Source organism: Asparagus officinalis, chromosome 9 (genome assembly GCF_001876935.1).
Source record: "Asparagus officinalis chromosome 9, Aspof.V1, whole genome shotgun sequence".
Classification (NCBI taxonomy): Eukaryota; Viridiplantae; Streptophyta; class Magnoliopsida; order Asparagales; family Asparagaceae; genus Asparagus; species Asparagus officinalis.
In genome coordinates, this window is record NC_033802.1 from 45,894,290 (window position 1) to 45,915,906 (window position 21,617).

The 21,617-nt window shown below is 36.5% G+C and overlaps 1 protein-coding gene across 3 annotated transcripts in view; it reads left to right on the top strand.

The window, feature by feature from the left end:
• LOC109824664 (beta-glucosidase 24-like) overlaps positions 166–21,617 on the top strand; it is a 47,150-nt gene continuing 25,698 nt past the window's right edge. For 2 of the 3 annotated variants that reach the window (XM_020391301.1, XM_020391300.1), the window contains exons 1-6: positions 168–495; positions 701–770; positions 8,195–8,253; positions 8,373–8,448; positions 16,835–16,912; positions 16,994–17,081. In XM_020391301.1, the coding sequence (XP_020246890.1) occupies positions 199–495; positions 701–770; positions 8,195–8,253; positions 8,373–8,448; positions 16,835–16,912; positions 16,994–17,081 (668 nt within the window). In that variant the 5' untranslated portion in view covers positions 168–198. Of the gene's footprint in view, positions 496–700; positions 771–8,194; positions 8,254–8,372; positions 8,449–16,834; positions 16,913–16,993; positions 17,082–21,617 lie in introns of all 3 variants that reach the window. The other variant, XM_020391302.1, reaches the window with a different exon arrangement.

Consider the following 21,617-nt stretch of genomic DNA (forward strand, 5'->3'; position numbering starts at 1 on the left):
AAAACCAATCGGAGACTTTCTTCTTTTTATTGCCACTCTGGGAACGTGATGATTAGTTGTTTAGTTGCCACGCTTGGCGTGTGATATATATTTTACTTGAACGCTCCATTATCTTCTCTCATCATCATCTCTATAAAGGCGTCAACTGTTTAACATAACTATTACAAGCAAATCTGAAAATTCTAATTAGCTATTAGCATGGCACTACTCTCCCCACTTACCTTGAACGCACAAAACCATAACTCTTTCCTTAGCAAACCATACTTGCCGTCTCTCTCATCGAGAGCTACTACCAGAATCCCTCTTCACATCAAGAGGAGGTCCCTTCCTCTTTTCCGAGCGCAATGCTCGGCTAAGGGAGGAGATGAACTTAGGTCTGGTACTACGGCTAGCGTTAAGCCTCAGCCTGTGATCATTAAGTCCGACGAAGTAAAGAGGTCCGACTTCCCTCCACCTCCTCAGTTCCTCTTTGGGGCTGCTACTGCAGCATACCAGGTCTCACAATCTCTCTCTCTCTCTCTCTCCCTCTCTCTCTCTCTACTTAGTTATTCTTACCGGCCCCTTCCACGGCTCCAGTGCATTAGAACTCTAGTAGATGCCCCTTTACATTGAGTGTTAATTTCCTTTTATGCATCAGACAGCAACGACCAAGAGTATATATAAATTTTGCACTCAAACTAATAATATTTATGTTCAATAGATTGAAGGAGCATGGGATCAAGATGGGAGAGGACCGAGCATATGGGACCACTTCACCCAGAACCACGAAGGTATGCATTATTGAATGCAAATCATTCATTTTTTAGCTAACCATTCAACATATCATAATCTTTTTTTCACCCCAAGCTGCTCTCTTTCAAAAGATCCAGCTACCGAGAAGCACACGAGGGACCTTTTCAGTCTTATATAGATATTCTACGTGGAGCGTTTAGAAGTTTCAAGGCTACGGGTATCTAGACCGACAGAAGCTCTCTTTCCAAAGTTTTTAACGTGTTTTTTATCTAGTGAGATACGTGATCTGAAAAGAGGCGGGCAGATCTAAAGTGGGGCAGTGTGGGTCAAGTGACCCCGCTGACTTCTTAAGATATGTACCGTGTACAAATTTGCCCTCACTATTATTCGTCATATTGACCCCTTCCTAATTCAAAATAAACTTACATATCTGGTATTAATGTTGTTAATATTTAGCTAGAAGTGTCATATAATTGTAGACTTTCATACTCAGTTATTAAAGTTATCATCACATATTTATAAATTAAAACATATAATTAATATGATTTTTCAATATTATCGGAAAAACTTGTTGATAATTTTTTAATCTAAAATGGATGCTGCCGTCTTCTTTTTTGAAAGAAAAAGAAAAAAACAAAAAGGTGGGTCCCACATGATTAAAATCAAATGAAACGTTTTTTTTTTAGAGAAGAAAACGTGATCAAACACCACTGTCCTGCCTAATTTTCGTTGAAAAATTAGGACGTGGGTCCCTCTATGCATAGTAAAATAATATTATTTTATTATGCATAGTATTTTCCTAAACGCTATAAATAGACCTCAAATCCTTAAGGAAAATTCATTCCAAAAACAACAATCAATATATATAGATATATATTGTAGAATAGCTAGTGCTAGTAGGAACAGTGCCTAGACCGAGAAGGTCTGATAGATCGAGGAGATCTTTGCCTGAGGAGATCGAGGAGATCTTTGCCTGATAGATCGAGGAGATCTTTGCCTTATAGATCGAGGAGATCTTGACAGTACTGGGTTGATGCACACCAGAGTACTGGACTGCTGTTCCTGGAAGCAATTTGGCATTGGGATCCTTGCACCGGAGTAGGCCAAATAATGCTTTAAGCACAGCGTTTTACAAACGCACAGCAGCTGAGTTGGAAAATTCTAAATTACTATACTTCAGATTTCTTTCAGTTATTTGCTACTTTATATCTGTATTATTCCAGTTTTAACCACAGGCGCCAACAATCTTAAAGCATTATTTCGATCTACCATGGATCCTGCGAGGACTCTTGGAGTGGACTGTCTTAAGTTAGAAAATTTTGACGGATCCAACTTCAACGCATGGCGTCGGAAAGTGATCTTCGGGAAAACTTGAGCATTCCTAAACACTCTGTTATCTTGTGGCTGGCAGTCAATGATAAGCTCCAAACTCAAGACAGACTTCTAAAACATGGGATTATACAAACTTCTGTCTGTAAACTTTGTGATGGTCCATCAGAGAGCAGGAATCACCTCTTTTTTGAGTGCAAACTATCAAATTATGTATGGAATGGTATTATGGAGTGGCTCAAATTCAAATGGAGGTCTTGCAATTGGATTGCTCTAATGAACTGGTACAGTTCCAGACTAAGGGGCAATGGAATCAAACAAAAAATGAAAAGGATGGCATTAGCAGCTGCAGTGTATAATATCTGGAGAGAGAGGAATAACAGGATTTTCACATTGAAAAATAGATCCCCTGATGTTGTTCTCAAGAATATTAAGATGGACATCCTTATTGCTTTGTTGAATAACTCCCTGTCGGATGAAGACAAAGAATGGATTCTCTCCTTGCGCTGATTTACAGAGGCTAAGGAGATGCACAAATAGTAACATAATGTGCAGGTTTTATGTTTTCGGTGGTAATAAGGAGTTGTTATGCTTTTTTCTACTCCATGTGGAGTTATTTGTTTAACTGAGCTCTGTTTCTATGCTCAGTATCTTTGTTGTACATAATTCTTCATTTTGGTGATGGAAATAAAATTTTTCACTTACCAAAAAAAAAAAAAGTGATCTTCGGGATGCAACTCCTAAAAATCTACTATGTGGTTTCTGAGGAGAAACCTGACTCTGAAGAAGACTCTGAAGCTGAAGCCTCTTGGGCTAAAGATGATCACTTCTGCAGGAGTTATCTTCTTAACTGCCTGGCCGATCATCTGGCAGATGCTTACACCAACAAGCCCTCTGCAAAGGAAATATGGAATGCTCTGGAAGACCAGTACAAGGATGAGGAGAAGCTGTCCAAATCTCACCTTATTGACAAGTTTTTGGACTTGAAGTTCGAAGATGATACCGAGGTTTTGCCTCAAGTCAAAGAGCTTGAAAAGCTTGTTATGAAGCTGAAGGATGAAAAAATCAATCTTTGTCAAACCTTCATTTCTGGTGCAATTGTCAACAAGCTTCCTCCATCTTGGATGTCATTCTCCACTGACATTCGGAGAAGGAAAAGACAGGTGACTCTGTCTGATTTGAAGAGGTTCATTCGGATCGAGGATGAGACTCGGACTCGCACGAAGACCGAGCTTATTGCTAAGCAGAAGGCTTCTGCTAACATGGTGGCTGCTAACTCTGAAAGGGTAATAATTCATCTTTCAAAAAAAAGAAGTCTTTCAACAGAAAGAAGAACCAGAACCCAAAGAACCTGAACGTTCAGAAGAAGGAGTTCAAGAGGAGCGGCAAATGCTTCAACTGTAGGAAGCAAGGACATTTTGCCAAAGACTGCAAACCACCAAAGAAGGAAACAACACACAATGTCAATCAAGTTAATGATTGTGTGGCTATGCTCTTCCAGGTAACAACTCCAAGCAACATCTCTAGTTGGTGGTTAGATACGGGTGCTACTTGTCATGTATGCTCCAATAGAGATATGTTCTCTTCTTATGTTGCTACTAAAGAGAACGTATCAATGGTTGATCGTTCTGTGGTTCCTGTTCTTGGAACTGGGACTGTGGTGCTGACTCTTTCTTCGGGAAAGACTCTCACATTGAAGGATGTGAAACACGTTCCCTCAATTGCTAAAAACTTAGTCTCTGGAAGCATGCTGTGTGATGCAGGCATGAGGCTGGATTTCCAAGGAGGAAAGGCTGTATTATCCTTTAAGAAAATGTATTTTAGCAATGCATATCGTACTGATGGCATGTATAAAATCAGTACGAGTGCACCCAATCCTGTTGTAAATGAAGTATCCTCTTCTGCTTACTCCTCTGTGTTATGGCATAATAGGCTGGGACATGTAAATTATAGAAAATTGTCCAGCATGGAGAAGTTAGGATTACTTCCCAAATATGGGGGTAACAAACCTGAGAAGTGTGAAGTTTGCGCACAAGCAAAGCTGACGAGGAAGCCATTTATTCATTCGGATACTTGTGACTTCAAAAGCTTCGTCACTCGTGGCGGCAAGAAGTACTTCATCACCTTCATCGACGACCATTCTCGCTTCTGCCACGTTTACCTGCTGAAATCTAAAGATGAAGCCTTCAGCAAATTTGTCGAGTTTCGGACTCGAGTAGAGAAGCAGCTTGGACTGCAGGTGAAAAGACTCAGGAGCGACAGAGGAGGAGAATACCGATCCAAGGAATCGGAAGCATACTTCAAGGAGCATGGAATCATTGCAGAAACTACTGCTCCGTATTCTCCGCAATCTAACGGGATTGCAGAAAGGAAGAATCGCACATTGACCGAGATGGTGAATTCGATGCTGATCACATCTGGTCTACCTACCTGCTATTGGGGAGAGGCTTTACTAATGGCAAACTGGATTTTGAACAGAGTACCCTACTCCAAAACTGATAATACTCCTCATCAGTTATGGTTGGGATATCCAGATTCTTTGGATAATCTCAAAGTGTGGGAGTGTCTCGCATACGTTCGAATACCAGATATCAGAAGGCCTAAGCTCGGACCAAAGGCAAATAAATGCATATTTCTTGGCTTTGCTGGAGATAGCAATGCGTGCAGGTTCCTGGACCTTGGAACCAACTCCATCATTGAAGCTCGGCATGCAGAATTCTTTGAGGATAAGTTTATCAAACATAAAGGCTTATTGCTCAAAGATGTAGCAGAGAATGTTAGTACATCAGATGCACAAGAGGAGCCAGTCAATGATGAAGTTGTTATCGAACCATCTTCCAAGCGCGTCAGAAGACAGAAAGATTTTGGAGATGACTTCATCACCTATAATGTGGAAGGAGATCCACAGACTTTTCAAGAAGCAATGCAGTCAACAGACGTTCTTCTGTGGAAAGAAGCTATAGATGATGAGATGGATTCATTGATCCAAAATCATACTTGGGAGCTGGTGGATGTACCTGAAGGTGCAAGGCCTATCAGTTGTAAGTGGATCTTCAAGAAGAAGCTCCGTCCTGATGGTACTATTGAAAAGTACAAAGCAAGACTGGTGGCTAAAGGATTCTCTCAGAAAGAAGGTATAGACTTCTTTGATATTTATGCACCAGTTTGCAGGATCACTACCATCAGAGTGCTTATCGCATGAGCAGCGATTAAAAGGTTTGTCATACATCAGATGGATGTGAAGACTGCCTTTCTCAATGGTGATCTCACAGAAGAGATCTACATGGAGAAACCAGAAGGACTTGATGCTCCAGCTAGTAAGGTTTGTAAACTTGTTAAGTTTTTATATAAACTTAAGCATGCACCAAAACTCTAGCATAAGAAGTTCGATGGGGTTGTTCGCAACAACGGGTATCAAGTCAGTGAATCTGACAAGTACCTATACATCAAGGTCACTGAAAGAAAGGTGGTGGTTATTTACCTTTATGCGGATGATATGCCCATCATCGGGAGTGATTTGGAGATAGTAACATCTACCAAGAAATTTCTCTCGGCACAGTTCAGCATGAAGGACCTTGGAACTGCGGACGTGATTCTCGGAATCAAAATCATATACTCTGAAGAGGGTATTTGATTGTCCCAATCTTATTATATCGAGAGTATGCTAAGGAAGTATGACTACTACGACCTGCCAGAACTGTCAGTGCCATATGATTATAACAAGAAGCTTCGATCGAACACTGGAAAACCAGTAGAGGGTGTAATCGAAGGCTATTCAGATGCGAGCTGGTGCTCAGAACCAGATGAGTGCAGATCTACTGGAGGATTCGTTTTCACCATGGGTGGAGCTGCCGTCTCGTGGAAGTCTAAGAAGCAGACAATGATTACACAGTCATCGATGGAATCTGAGTTCTTCGCACTTTGTGTTGCAGGAGATGAAGCTGAGTGGCTCAGTTGTATTCTCCGAGACCTTCCATTGACACGATTACAAGGCGCAATTACTATCTATTGTGATAATCAGGCGGCGAGTGCTGTAGCAGCAAACTCGTTGTTCAATGGAAAGAAGCGGACCATTCGTCTGAAGCATGGCTATTTGAGAGAGCTCATTTGTCAAGGAGTCATCTCTGTGATTGACGTCCGATCTTCAGAGAATGTTGCTGATCCTTTGACTAAGGGTCTGAAAAAGGACATAGTCGAAAGGACGTCTGCTGGAATGGGTCTTAAAGTTTTGTAAGTTTTACAAATACTTACCATTTATGTCAAGTCTTTAGTTCAAAGCTTAAGCTACTAATGATAAGATATTTGGTTCAAAAGTCAAGTAAAATTTACAAAGTTTGGTGAGTCTTACAAATACTTACCATTTACATCTAGTTATTAGTTTAAAGCTTATGCTACTAATGACAAGATAAATGGTTCAAAAGTCAAGTAAGATTTACAAGTAAAAAAGTTCAAGTTTTCTTGGATTAGTCGGTGTCTAAGGTAAGGTTTAGTGGTTGCGTAACGCGCTCTGCAAGGAACGAGGTACTTAATTGATCTTTGATCAACCTCTAATACTATCCTTATCTGGCTGAACTACCCGAGTAAAACTTTGATCTTTTCACCTAAAATCCTATCATGTAAAGGGGATGGCTGTTAAGCCTTAATGAGTCCAAAGCATTTCGGATGTGGGGTGTTAGATAGGAAACACACCTAAAGGACTCACCTAGAATCCTATCATGAGAGAGGATGACTTTTAAGCCTTAATGAGTTCAAAGCATTTCGGATGCGGGATGTTTGATAGGAAACATGCCTAAAGAACTCACCTATGCATGGGTGGAGATTTGGCCGTCTCCTATGGTGTCTTGTGGAAAGATACCTAGAGCCCTAGCAAAAACCAGGACATGCACAGGGCCATAAAATGTGCAAAGGCAAAGGCAAAGGCAAAGGCAAAGGTAAAAACAAGTGTGGTTCAAAGTAAAAACTACCACAGATAAGTTTGATCTTGTGTGATCGCTGGATTTTTAGACATGTGCTGGTTCAAGTTTTTGCAACACCATGCACCTATCTTTTATTCAGTTGGTCTAAAGGGGATTCAAGTCCTTGCGACATCTACCTTATGCACAACGATTGAAACAATGGCACCGTTACACGACACTAGTTTAAAAAATTTTGTGGGGGATTGTTGATAATTTTTTAATCTAAAATGGATGCTGCCGTCTTCTTTGAAAGAAAAAGAAAAAAACAAAAAGGTGGGTCCCACATGATTAAAATCAAATGAAACGTTTTTTTTTAGAGAAGAAAACGTGATCAAACACCACCGTCCTGCCTAATTTTCGTTGAAAAATTAGGACGTGGGTCTCTCTATGCATAGTAAAATAATATTATTTTATTATGCATAGTATTTTCCTAAACGCTATAAATAGACCTCAAATCCTTAAGGAAAATTCATTCCAAAAACAACAATCAATATATATAGATATATATTGTAGAATAGCTAGTGCTAGTAGGAACAGTGCCTAGACCGAGAAGGTCTGATAGATCGAGGAGATCTTTGCCTGAGGAGATCGAGGAGATCTTTTGCCTGATAGATCGAGGAGATCTTTGCCTTATAGATCGAGGAGATCTTGACAGTACTGGGTTGGTGCACAGCAGAGTACTGGACTGCTGTTCCTGCAAGCAATTTGGCCTTGGGATCCTTGCACCGGAGTAGGCCAAATAATGCTTTAAGCACAGCGTTTTACAAAACCGGAGTAGGCCAAATAATGCTTTAAGCACAGCGTTTTACAAACGCACAGCAGCTGAGTTGGAAAATTCTAAATTACTATACTTCAGATTTCTTTCAGTTATTTGCTGCTTTATATCTGTATTATTCCAGTTTTAACCACAGGCGCCAACAAAACTAAGTGAGTTATTGAATTGCATATGTACGTCTGGTGAAAAAGAGGAGTAAAATAAATTAAAAGCACGGGAGAGAAAGGTGGAAAAAATTCTATGTTTGTCCGTATATTATTTGAAGTATTTACTAATCTTTTATATTTTCCATCTACATATTGAGTAAATGGTGGTAGATAAACTCGAACAATTAGATAATGATAATATCTTTGTTGTTAAAATTGTTAACGAGCTCTGTTTCCATTTTGTTTCATTTTTTCAGATAAAATCAGTGACAAGTCCACGGGAAATGTAGCTCTTGATCACTACAATAACTACAAAGTTCGTACATGTGTATACAAACTGTCGCTCGATATTTTATTTTCGTTCCCGTGGATGTTTTCTGTTCATATAAGAATTTTGGTTGGATAATCAAGCTATTAATTCGAAATTAATTACAGGACGACATCAAAATAATGAAGGAGATGGGCTTGGAATCATATCGCTTTTCCATTTCTTGGTCTCGAATATTGCCAGGTAATAATTTTAATTTTTTTTTTTTTTGGTAAATGAAAAAATTTTATTCATTTCCAAAATGTAAGAAGTATATACATCAAGAATCTCACTGTCAAAAAGGTGAGATAGCCACTTGCAGCTCTAATAGGAGAGCTCAACAATCATGAGAAATACAGGTAATCAACAGTACAATATAAGCTACAACCTACAGTATAAACTGTACAATTAGACTGAAGCAGACCAAAATTTTGCCTCCTCACCATGTGCAGCTCCTTCCTGTCAACATGGAGATTGCAGTGAGCTCTATAATGAGAGGACCCATTCTCTGCATTCATCCGGCAGAGACTTGTTTAAAATAGCAGTCAGAATATCCAACTTAATGTTCTTAATCAAGCAATCAGCAGTTCTACTTTGCAGTTTGAAAATTCTGCAGTTTCTTTCTCTCCAAATATTATAGACAGTAGCCGCTAATGCCATCCTCTTGATTCTTTGTTTTAAACCCCTACCCCTCAATCTGAAACTATACCAATTCATGAGGGGGGACCATACACAGCATCTCCATTTGAAATTGAGCCACTCCATAATGCTATTCCAGACATAAGTAGACATTGAGCATTCAAAGAAGAGATGGCTACGATTCTCAGCATATGAGCCATCACATAGCTTGCATATTGAAGACTGAATGATCCCATGCTTCATTAATCTATCTTGGGTTTGAAGTTTATCTTGTACTGCCAGCCACAAAATGAATGAATGCTTTGGGTAATTCAGTTTCTCCCAAACAGTCTCGTGCCATGTTACAGGTGCAGAGATAGGATGCAGACTGGTATACAGCTCAGAGAGTTGCAATCTGGAATTGACAATGCAAGAGGCTATACGCTGCTTAAGACTTTCAATCCCTCCACACATTATCAGACATTTATCTCTGATTTTCAAGAGTTGCTTCCACAACCAAGAGTCCCCCTTCCTAGCTTTAACCTGCCAGATACACATGTTTTTTAGGTAACTCTCATGTATCCATTTAATCCATAGCTGCTCCTTCTTCATGTGAATGTTCCAAAGAAGCTTTAGTGCAGCAGCAGTGTTCCAAAGTTGAGCTGAGAAAATGCCTAAGCCTCCATATTTCCTTTGCACACAGATATTATTCCATGACACAAGAGCAGCCTTGAACACCTGATCTGTTTTACCCCATAAAAAACTCCTGCATAGCTCATCAATCTTGTGTAATACCTTAATTGGAAGAATGTAACTAGAAGTCCAGAAAATTTGGACACCTAATATAACACTTTTGATTATCTGAATCCTTCCTGCGTAAGACAAATGCTTGTGCTGTAGACAGTTTTGGAATTGGCTGGAAATTTTCATGATCAGAGGATTACAATCTTGGTATGACATCCTTTTGCAAATCAAAGGAAGCCCCAGGTATTTTATAGGTAAAGTTCCTTCAGGGAAGCCCAGGGAGTTAGCAATGGCAATTTTAGTATCCTCCGACACTCCACCATAGAAAATGGAACACTTTGCTGGATTTGCCTCTAATCCAGAACAAGCTCCAAAAGATTTAACACAACCATAGAAAATGGAACACTTTGCTGGATTTGCCTCTAATCCAGAACAAGCTCCAAAAGATTTAACACATTGGAAAAGTTTGTTAACAGAATAGTAATCCCCTCTGCAGAAAAGGAGTAAATCATCAGCAAATACACATTGGAAAAGTTTGTTAACAGAATAGTAATCCCCTCTGCAGAAAAGGAGTAAATCATCAGCAAATGTTAGATGTGTAATATTTAGCTTTTTGCATTTGGGGTGGAACTTAGAGTTTTTGTCAAACTTCAGCATATTCAGGCTTCTCGTCAGATACTCCATTCCAAGAATGAACAGGTAGGGGGATAGAGGATCCCCTTGCCTCAGTCCTCTTTGTCCCTTGAAGAAACCATGTAGACTTCCATTTAGGGAAATTGAGTAGTTTGGATTTGAAATACAGCTCATAACCCAGTTGATAAAGACCAACTTTAATGAAATTCCAACTTATAGAGTCAAAAGCTTTCCTGATATCTATATTGATCATGATCCTTGGTGATAAATGTTTCCTTCCATAGTTCTTCATCAGTTCATGAGCTAGAAGGATGTTGTTTGAGATTTGCCTACCCTTCACAAAAGCACTTTGGGCTTCGTTTACTATAATCCCCATAACTGGCTGAATTCTATTTGCCAAAATTTTCGAGATGATTTTATAGAGGCAATTGCAGCAGGAAATAGGTCTGTAGTCAGCAGGAGATTTTGGACAATTTATCTTTGGAACAAGAGTGATCGAAGTGGAATTTACAGCACCCAGAAGTTTTCCAGACTTGAAGAATTCACTAACTGCTAATGAGATCTCATCTCCAATAATTGGCCATGCAGATTTATAAAAGGATGCACTATATTCACTAACTGCTAATGAGATCTCATCTCCAATAATTGGCCATGCAGATTTATAAAAGGATGCACTATATCCATCAGGGCCTGGGGCTTTATTGTCTGGCATTGAGAAAACTGCTCTCTTAATTTCATCATTGGTAACAGCCTTAGATAGCTCACTTGCCTGGCAAGCATTCAGACATGTGCCCTACTGTATAATTTGATCATCAGGCTCAGTAGTTTGCACAGCAGTACCCATCAAGCTCTTATAAAAAGAGATAAACTCATTTGCTATTTCATCCCCCTCTGTAAGTCTAGAACCTTGGTTATTATAGAGAGTTAGAATTCTATTATTATGCCTATTAGCTTTAATGGCAGAATGAAAGAGCTTAGAATTCCTGTCTCCCTGGATAGACCATGCAATCCTTGCTTTTTGTTGGTAGAAAGATAACTCATGATCTAAGAGCTTGTTGTATAGAAGAATAGATCTCCTTTCTTGCTTAATGAAATCTGAGTTAAGAGGATCAGCCTGGAGATTCTTTTGAATTTCTTCTAGCTCAGTCTTAGCTCTAATGACCTGCTCACTAATATTCCCAAAATGCCTTTTGTTCAGAGACTTCAAAGCTTCTTTTAGCTTTTTAAGTTTTGTACACACAGAATACATATGAAAGCCACGAACATGAGAATTCCATATGGCAGAAATAGTGGGTAGAAAATTAGAGTGCTTTGTCCACATTTTAAAAAATCTAAAGGGCTTTTTACCTTGAGAGCAGTTTTCATAAATTGAGACAACAGCTGGAGAGTGGTCTGAAAAATTGGGCAACATGTACTCCACATGACTAAAGTTTAGTTGATGAATCCAGTCTTCATTTACTAAGGCTCTGTCCAGACGGCTCCATACTCTTGTATCCTTATCTTGTTTGTTATTCCAAGTGAAGAAACATCCTATGGTTTTCAGATGGGAGAGATGACAATTCTCAATAAAAGAACTGAAGTCATTTGTATCAGCATCAGTTAAAACAGATCCTCCCAGTTTTTCTTCATTACAAAGAACAGTGTTAAAGTCACCACTTACAAGCCAAGGTATGCTTCCAACTAAATTGTGAATTAGAGACAATTCAGACCATAGCTCCTTCCTTACTTGCATATTATTATAGCCATATACTGATGATATCACACATGAGAACCTTCCATCAGTAGAGTTTACTTTGCATGAAATCTGCTGGCTAGAGAGATTTACAAGTTGCACATCCAAAATATTAGGATCCCATAGTATAATAATCCTGGCCTTCTCAGAACTACTAACATTAGAAAGCCAATTCCAGCCCTTAGCAATTCTTCTTGTTGTATTCAGCATATTAGCTTCCTTGATTTTAGTTTCCAGGAGAGAAATAAAGGAGAGGTGATAGAACTGAACATGTTGCTTGATCAACATTTGTTTAGAGGGTTTATTTAACTCTCTCACATTCCAGAAAGATAGATTCATTTCATAGAAGACCCTCTATCAACAGTAGAGGGGTCAGATACTAAATTCTCCAATGGCAAGAAAGAGTTGCCTGAAGACTTTTTGCTTGATGCACTGAGAATATCATTATAGTTGCACTGCTTATTGAGTTTATGACCTTGAACAGGAATCCAGGTGGTATTTTCATTTGGACACCCAGACTCAGTGAATTGCCTGTGCACAACATGCACAGATCTGGCCTCAGTAGCCTCACCCAGGATATTTACCAAATGTGCAGGCATTGAGGATACATTCAGTCTTGGAGTATTTACATATTGCATTTCATTCCTCTGAATATGTAACATATCAGTAGAGTCCTCAAAACCATGTATCTCATGTGTTGATACCTGACAGTCTTTGTCAATCTGCAAATAATCTTGTGCAACAGATTTACCTTTATCATTTCCTTCAATAGATTTTCCAATATTTATATCCGGCCTAGATCTTTCATTATGTGCATTTCCTGAAACATGCACAGCATGCACATGAGAGTAAAAATTGCTATCCTGTATAACTTCATGAACTTCAGCCTTGTTATTCACTTTGCTGGCTTCTTGATTGACAATCAAAGTAGGAGCTGCTGGGTAGGATCCCTTAGGAACCCATTTCTGGATATTTTTCTTTTTCTTACAGAAATTTGTATCATGACCTACAAATTTGCAAATATCACACCACCTGGGCTTAAACTCATAGAGCACCTTCTGTTTATAAGATTTGCCATTTGGTCCTTGGATAGTAATGTGATCAGGTAGATGAGATGGCATTTTAACCTCTACCAGTACCCTAGCATATGATAGTCTTTGTTTATTTGCTGTCAACATATCAGTTGCAATAGGTTTACCTAGAGTACTGGCAATTTTGCTTAAACTCTTGGAATTCCATAAATTCAACCTCAAGTCTGGCAATTGAATCCACAAAGGATACAGACACTCTTCAGATTTATTAGTTTCCATGTCAATAGTCCAAGGTTTTAAGAGCATTGGCCTTGAGCCAAAAAACCAAGGACCATTACTTAGGACTTCATTCATAGCTTCTTTATCATTGAATTTAAACAGGAACAAGCCAGCCCTTAGTAAACAAATTTCAGGCACATGAGACCAAACTTTGTGCACATAGCTCTGCATTGCCTTGAAACTAACACTTAAGCCAAGAACTTGCCTAATTATTGAGGAAGACCACATAGAGGAACCATCATTCCATTCTTCTTCATTGAAAATTACTGAATCATTAGTGTCTGGAGGCAAGTAATTTAAGACCATGCCTTTACCAGGCCTTCTGTTATCAGAGAACAAACTGCTCCAGCTTTTTATAGGATTTTTAGAGATATCAAGAGGAGGAGCCAGAATTTCATCAAGATTAGCATTATTGCTCTCTTTCAGAGACATAGAACTATCATCAACTTTAGAATTGTTCAAAGCATCATCTATCTTAGTATTTGAAACCAGAAGCACAGGATTGGAAATAGACTTAGATCTAGATAAAGATAGCTCCGATTCAATTTCCTCCGCCCAAGAAACCCTAGCAGAGAGATTTTCGCTATTACAAGAAGAGGAAGACTTACAGAGATCAGAACTTCCCGCCACCGGAGCCTCGTATAGCTGTCGATTTTGGATTCCCGCCATCAAAGGAACTCGATCTTGAGTTCTCACCAAAGAAGACGACCTTTGATCAAGATTTGAATCAAACACAGTACATAATGATTCAAGAATCTCCGAAAGCAATTTGGACTTCGTTGCTCCGTTAGGTCCCATAGATCCCATGAGAGAATCAACTTCATCTCCACTATCAACCGAATTATCCTCAATGTTGATCTGAGATGAGATCGAGGATCCTAATCCAGAGCTAAGAACTTTTTTCCCGCTAAACTTCTTCTTCTTCGCCATTGAGATCACAGCGGATGCGCAGGTTAGCAGGGAATTTTTCGCCTGCTAACATACGCTAAAAACCGCTCCCGCCTTCAACCACCCAGGTAATAATTTTAATTAATTACTAGATACTCATGCACACGATATTTAGTTTTCCGCTATAATTCGATCAAACCCTATTGGAGAAAATGATTAATTATTTCCAGTTTTTCACAGAAGAAATCCATAACCATATGCATCACTAGCTTTTGTTTTAGTTAATAAGTTGAAATAAGATATGTTCAATTTTGTAAAATTTTGATATTTCTTAACATTACTCAGAGAAATTGGCATATTAAATTATAGGTTTTTTTTCAATGATCTACCATCCAAATTGTTTATATTTTTAATTTTAGAAAAAGCATTTTACTTAGTAACGATGTGTTTGTTTCAATTTCTAAAATATAGGAAATAATTTCTAGTAGTAAAAAAATTATTTCCACCTTTTTTGTAGTGTTCTAAGAAACATGTTTATTTTATTTTATTTATTTTTTTTTGTTTGTTGTGGTATGAAAGCATGAAGTGAAAATATTTTCTTTACCATTCCCTTGTTAGGTCAAAAGCAAAGAATAAGTTCCATCATTACTTGACTATTATCTTTTAACAACTTTCCACATCATCCCATCATTTAAATATTAAAACTCATTTTCCAAGTTTTTCTAGTTGGTTTACTCACATTCTAAGAGGAATTAGTTTCCATCCAAAAAGTGGTGTTTTCTTCACTTTTTTTGAAAAAAATCTTTTGTAAAAAAATTTAGTGAAACAAATAAAGAAATCAAAAACCTTTGGAAACTTTTTGTGTGTTTTCTACGATATTAGAGGCTTTCTATGTTTCTAGTCCAAAAAACACACCCTATTTGTATTACAAATGGTTAACTTTCTTCAATTTTAATCTCAAACTAACCGCCACAGATCCTCCACATCCTAAATTGTAGAGGATGATTATAACTCACCAATAGCCTTCTCTCATTCTATGATCCCATATAGTAATTAAATAAATAAATTATATAAAAGACCTGAGTCATGGGGTTTATTATATTAACCAATCTTATTTATCCACCCATATAATTGTAGGCATTCTCTACAATTTAGAGTGTTAGAGAATCTCTTTTACAAGCTAGTATGTCGTCAAAGTTTTAATGGTGTAGATAAGCCCTGATATAGAGAAAGAAATTATAACCCAAATTGCATTTTTAAACTTCCACGAATTTTTCACTTTACCCAGCTTCAGCTTTCTTGATATACGCTGACCACCTTCTCTAATGTTTTCAACAACCCAGATCATAAAGCATGAAAATTTTGGGTATAAATCATTACAATTTTTCTATAAATCAAGTTTTATTTTATCTGAATATCCCTTCGATTTTTAGAACTCTAAGAGAATTATTGGCATAAAACACATATAAATCATTGAAAGTCAACTATTTTTATTTACGATCTAAGATAAGAAAACGACAACTTGTTTCTCCACGCATATCGGAAAAGTTCCCACTGTATAATAATAAATTCTAGAGAATATAAACAATTTAAGAAAAATCGAATCTGATCTCATAATTTTGTTGAAAAGCTATTAATTGGTTGAGTTTGCCCTCTTATTTCCTCCAATTGTTGGATGTATGTCGTATCTAAAGTAATATAGGCGGCTACCCCCATTCGGGTACTTGCGCCATCGTTGGCAATAAAAAAGGCCCTCATCTAAACCACATGTTTAAAGAAGAAATTTGCAAAATAGACCTATTTTACTAAATATTTAGCAAAACAAACCCTTTTACTAAATATTTAGCAAAATAGGCATCTTTTTGGCCAACAAGCTAAAAAGAGATCGATTTTGCAAAACAGACCATTCAAAACATACGAGACTAGTAGTCTTGTATGAATTAATGGGAGGATTAAATCATACGGAACTACTAGTCCCGTATGTTTCGAATGGTCTGTTTAGCAAAATCGACCTCTTTTTTGCCAACAGGCCAAAAAGAGGTCTATTTTGCTAAATATTTAGCAAAACGATCTGTTTTGCTAAATATTTAGCAAAATAAGTCTATTTTGCAATTTTTCCTTCAGAAATCCTTTTCCATCTATTAAGTTGGATGGGGGCGGGGGGGGCGGGCACTTATCGCGATCACAAATGAACCTCGCCTATGATGACCGTTCACAAAAAAAAATCCCTCCTCTATTCATAAACATGTAAGTTTATAAGATAAATGTCTACAACTACCATTGTTTCTTATATCTAATTTTCACTTTGGTAGCCCAAAGTTTATCCTTATCACTTTAATACTCAAGGCATTTTTTAAAAATTTAGGACTCTTAAATTCTCAATCCAATCCTTGGTACCAAAGTAAAATGTGATTAAAACTTTAGGATATCAAAGTGATAAATAAATATTTATAGGTATCAAAGTGATAAATAAATATTTATAGGCATCAAAGTAAAATAAGATTGAAAGTTTGGGTTATCAAAGTAGCAAGACATTACTGTAGCCCAGGGTATCAAAGTGAAAAGGGAGGTAAACTCTGGGGTACCAGAAAATAAGACTTTTTATTTAGTATCATCTATCATCTTCTTCATGAAGTAATTAATCATAAATTTTTGTGTTATACAGAAGGAACAATAGAAGGCGGAATAAATCCAGCTGGAGTGGCCTTCTACAACAATGTCATAAATGAATTATTAGCCAATGGTATGATTAATTGTGAATCTCTATTTTTAGCTAATCTCCATTTATTAATTTGGATTAATAACAAATGACAATTATAATCAGGCATTACGCCTTTTGTGACTCTTTTCCATTGGGATGCTCCACTGGCTTTGGAGAAGAAATATAATGGTTTCAGAGACAAGCAAATTGTGTAAGTGTAAATTCTAAGCTTTAATTTTTATTGATCTAGAGATAAAGTTTTGATTATAGAGTCCACAACAAATTTAGAAGTATGCCTTAGCGATAATTATTTTACTTTTTGGAAACATAATCCTTACCAATACTGCTTACATCTATATTATTAATATTGAATTTGAGCTCGAACCTTTTGAATTTATTTGTCAGAGATATAAAATCAAATTTAACACTCTTTTCAAAATCCATTAGGGGTTTTTCAAATATTGGTCCCTTATATTTGATATATTTAAATTAGTTTCTTAAGATACTTATTTTAATTTGTTATTTTAATTTGGCTATCAATTGATATAACTTGCACCAAATTAGTCTTATGTTAGTTTTTCTATCTGATTTTTTTTTTGGTCAATGAAAAATTTTATTCATTTCCCAATTTGTAAAGTTTGTACACACATCAAACCTTACCAGTTTTTCCGGTGAGAAACAAGAATTCCAACATATCTATTTTCTATCTGATTTCACAATCATGGTTGAGTCAGTTAGTAACTCGACATGATAAATTAAAATTATCCTCTCCATTCCTTAATTTCCTACCGAAATTGCACATTTTCTCTTCTTTTTTAAAATGAAAAAAAACTAATTTTCCTTGGAAGAGAAGACTTTGCCAATGAGGGTCTGTTTGGTTTGATTTCTTAAAAAAGGAAACGGAAAAGGAAAAGTGTCAAGAAATTAATTTTCTTGTATTTTTATAGAAATTTGTAGAAGAAGTTCCAAAATTTGTAGAAGAAGTTTATAGAACTCAAAAAGTACTACTCTTTTATTTGTTGCTATTTCTTTATTTGGTTTAAAATATGAAAATGAGTTCCTAACTTCATAGAAAATAGGTTGTTTTCTTTCTTTTCTTTTCTTTTTGTTTGGCTGGATAAGAAAATTTTATGGAAAAGTGCAACTCATACAAGAATGTAGGCAATTTTAAATTTCTAGGCAATTTCAAATTTTATGAAAAAAATGGTACAAGTGTACTTTATTACTATTTTGATATAAATGCTAGATTTTCTTGCAATTTTCGCCTATTTGAGGAGGAAGTTGATTTCTACAAAATAGTACATTTTTCCTACTTTATAAAAAATATTTTAATAAATTTTTTTGGAACTAAACACAGTTTGTAGAGATCTATAGAAATCTATTATATACGATAATCCCATTATCCGGTGTTTTTCTAAAACTTTTATGTAAAATAGGTGAACCCAAACAGCCTCTTAGAATGCTAAAGAGTTGCTAATCAACATGGATCTACAGTTGCACTTGTCCCGACACAAAGAATTGTTGTATATAGGAAAGATCTAAAGATAAATTAGAAGCGCATGCCCTAAAAAAAATCAAACACGACAATATTTATGAGGTAAGATCGAAAACTCTACCTTCATCATTCCATGGTGGGAAGACACATTCAATGTATGAAAATAAGACTAGAAATATGAATGAATCAATCTCTCTTATCCGCTCCTTTCTAGTAGATCCAGATTTTTCTCTCCTTTCTCCGTTGTTCTTTCTTTATTCTCCTTTCCCTTTTAGGCTCATGTCATAGTATACCTATAGAAACAAAATTTATCACTCATGGATACCCCTTAATCCTCCACTAAATTTCTAGAATCAAGACAACTCTAACATTCTACGCCTTTGGCGACTATTCAAGTTCATTGCATAACCAATATCCGGTCTATTGTACACCATACTATACATGAGTAGCCAGGATAAACTTGCTAATAGCATGGCTTCTCTATAAATTTTTTTCCCATTTTCATAGAAAGACAAAATGTATTTTCTAACTGGAAGTTTTGTGCAATAGGATAGATATCGCGCTTCATGTTATTCATCTTGTATCTCTCGAGCACTTTCTATAAGATAGACATAACAGTCATGTACTCCCTTTACTAGTCACCATATTAAGGATTATCTTTAAAATATCAAGATCTTTCATCTTAAACTCTTCGACTAAGCAACTGCTGACTCCATTTATTACAACACTATTGTTCGTAATAATCCGCATATCTTCTCATAGAGAGAATAAAATAGAGTTCATGACCTATCAAGAAATTTCTTGGCATGAAAGCGACAATCATACCCACTTTAGGTGAAGTTTATCTTCTTTAGGAATGAATTATACCCCTTGTACCATAGTCTTAATGATTGATTCAACCCATAAAGTGATATTTTACCTTGCATATATACATGACGTCATTTCCTTTCCCGTCAATCCTTGTGGTTGTTACATGTATATCTACTCTGACTTATGCCTATGCATTTGGACATCCAATTTCTTTATATCCAAATTATGCACTGCCACTAGAGATGATATCTGATTATAATCTATAATTTATCTTGGGCCATGCCACTTTAGAATAAGTTTTAGCTTCAATCTCTTATTGCCTTGCAGTCTTCTTTCTTTCAATAGACCGCACTCCATATTCCTCTTTCTATAGGAAACTCCACTAGCTCCCTTCTCTTTAAGAGCCTCTATCTCTTCATTCATATTTATAATCCACTCGCTCTCTTTCCTCCATGATGCTCAGGAACTTCTTATTTTAAATCTTTTTAATCAATTTTGCGTCTCTAGCAAGGGCAATGTGTTAAACCCTAGGGGGTGATTAGGGTCTTATGCTAATCTAATCTGATTTTATGCCAATTAAAACTAATTCAAACTATTCTTCTTGTAAGATAAATATACAATATGTTATAAGCAAGAATAAGCAATATGAGCAAATGAATATATCCTAGCAATGAGATATACTATAAAATATATGCAAGGATATATAAACTAACATAATGGTGAAATAAACAATCTACAAATGTGATAGGGAAATTTACGATGGCGACAAGAATGTAATGAACACTTAAGCACAAATAAAATGCCAAAGTAAACTCAAACACAAGCAAATGATCACGGAGTTCGGACCTTCCGTCCTACGTCTCCGCTCCCCACTCCCGGGGAGAAATCCACTATCACAACCGGGTTTGCTACGCTCACTTGAATAACGTTTACAACCACACTATGTCGGTTTTCAACGATCACCGATCAACGTATACACTCACTCACAATGTCGGTTTTCAACGTTCACCGATCAACGTCCACTCCTCACACTCGGTTTTCTAGCTAACCGAAAACTTTACAATCTCACAAAGATAACAAATGATTTGTTCTCTAATACAATGCGAGAACTCAATTAAAGCTCAACTCAATGTTATAATTTCTCACAACCCTAATATACTATGTATGTAAATACTAAAAGCTCATGTGGGTGTGTGTAACAATGAGAATAAATAAAACAACTAAACTCAAATAAAATCTAGCATATAGAAATTATGAATAAAACAATAAATAGCTAAAAATAGAGTTTAGGAATTCTTCTCTGAAAAACAAGATGGAGAGATGGATTAAAAGGAAGCTCAAACAATGTATATGATCTCCTCCACTTGTGAACCAACCAAAACAGCATTAAACCAAACTTAAACCCCTGTTAAAACTTTTTTAAACTTGTTTAAAACATCCCATTGGTTACTAAGATAGAAGGGGGTTTGGGGGTTTATATAGGAAGAGGAAGTAACAGCAAAAACCCCAAAGGAAAAGACCAAACAGCCCAAGAATCAGAAATCTGATTTTGTATTAAAAGAACCATTGGGATAAACGGAGGTCGACTGCGGCGGTCGACCGCTTTTTCTGATTTTAAAACACTGTTTAAAAATATCAAATAAATTCCAAAAAATATAAAACTTTGGAGAATGATTGTAGACATGATAATAAACATGTTATAATGACTGGTTTCCAAAAAAGACTTCCCAAATGAAAAATATCATCATTTTACAAAATAGGCCAAAACATAAAAATGTAAACATGTGAATTTTGACATTTTGGCTAAACCATGTTTAGAAACTTTGCACAATGATTATGTAGACTTAATAAAATATGTATATGATTATTGTTAAGTCTAAAAACTAAGAATATAATATTTTCACAAATATGCATATTCTATGCAATATATTCTTAAACACAATAATAAATATGAAATATGTAATCTCATATTTATAAACATGGAAACCAAAACATGCATGTATATATATAACTATATATATACATAGAAACCAAATACGTGTGTGTATATATGATTGAGCTTAAAGTACTAACACACATAATAAAAACCTAAACTAACTGTTACCCAAGCAGTCTTGATCTTCAATAAGCTTGACTTGGTGCACTTGCGGATGAAGCTTGAACTTGAATCTTTAACTATGAATTGCATAGGCTTCACTCCATAATTCCGCCAACCTCCATTTGATATGGTCGTTGAAGCGCTATTCCATCCATCCTCCAATATATTGTTTGCCTAGAATAAATATAAAACACAAATACTAGACAAACAATATTAGATGTAAATTGTTTGTAAATCATCATCAAAACAAGAAGGCCAACACAATGTTCTTAGGCATCTTCTTTCTAGCTTTAAATCTCTAGTGCTTTTGGGTTCAACTCCTCCCATCAATCACTTGATGGATC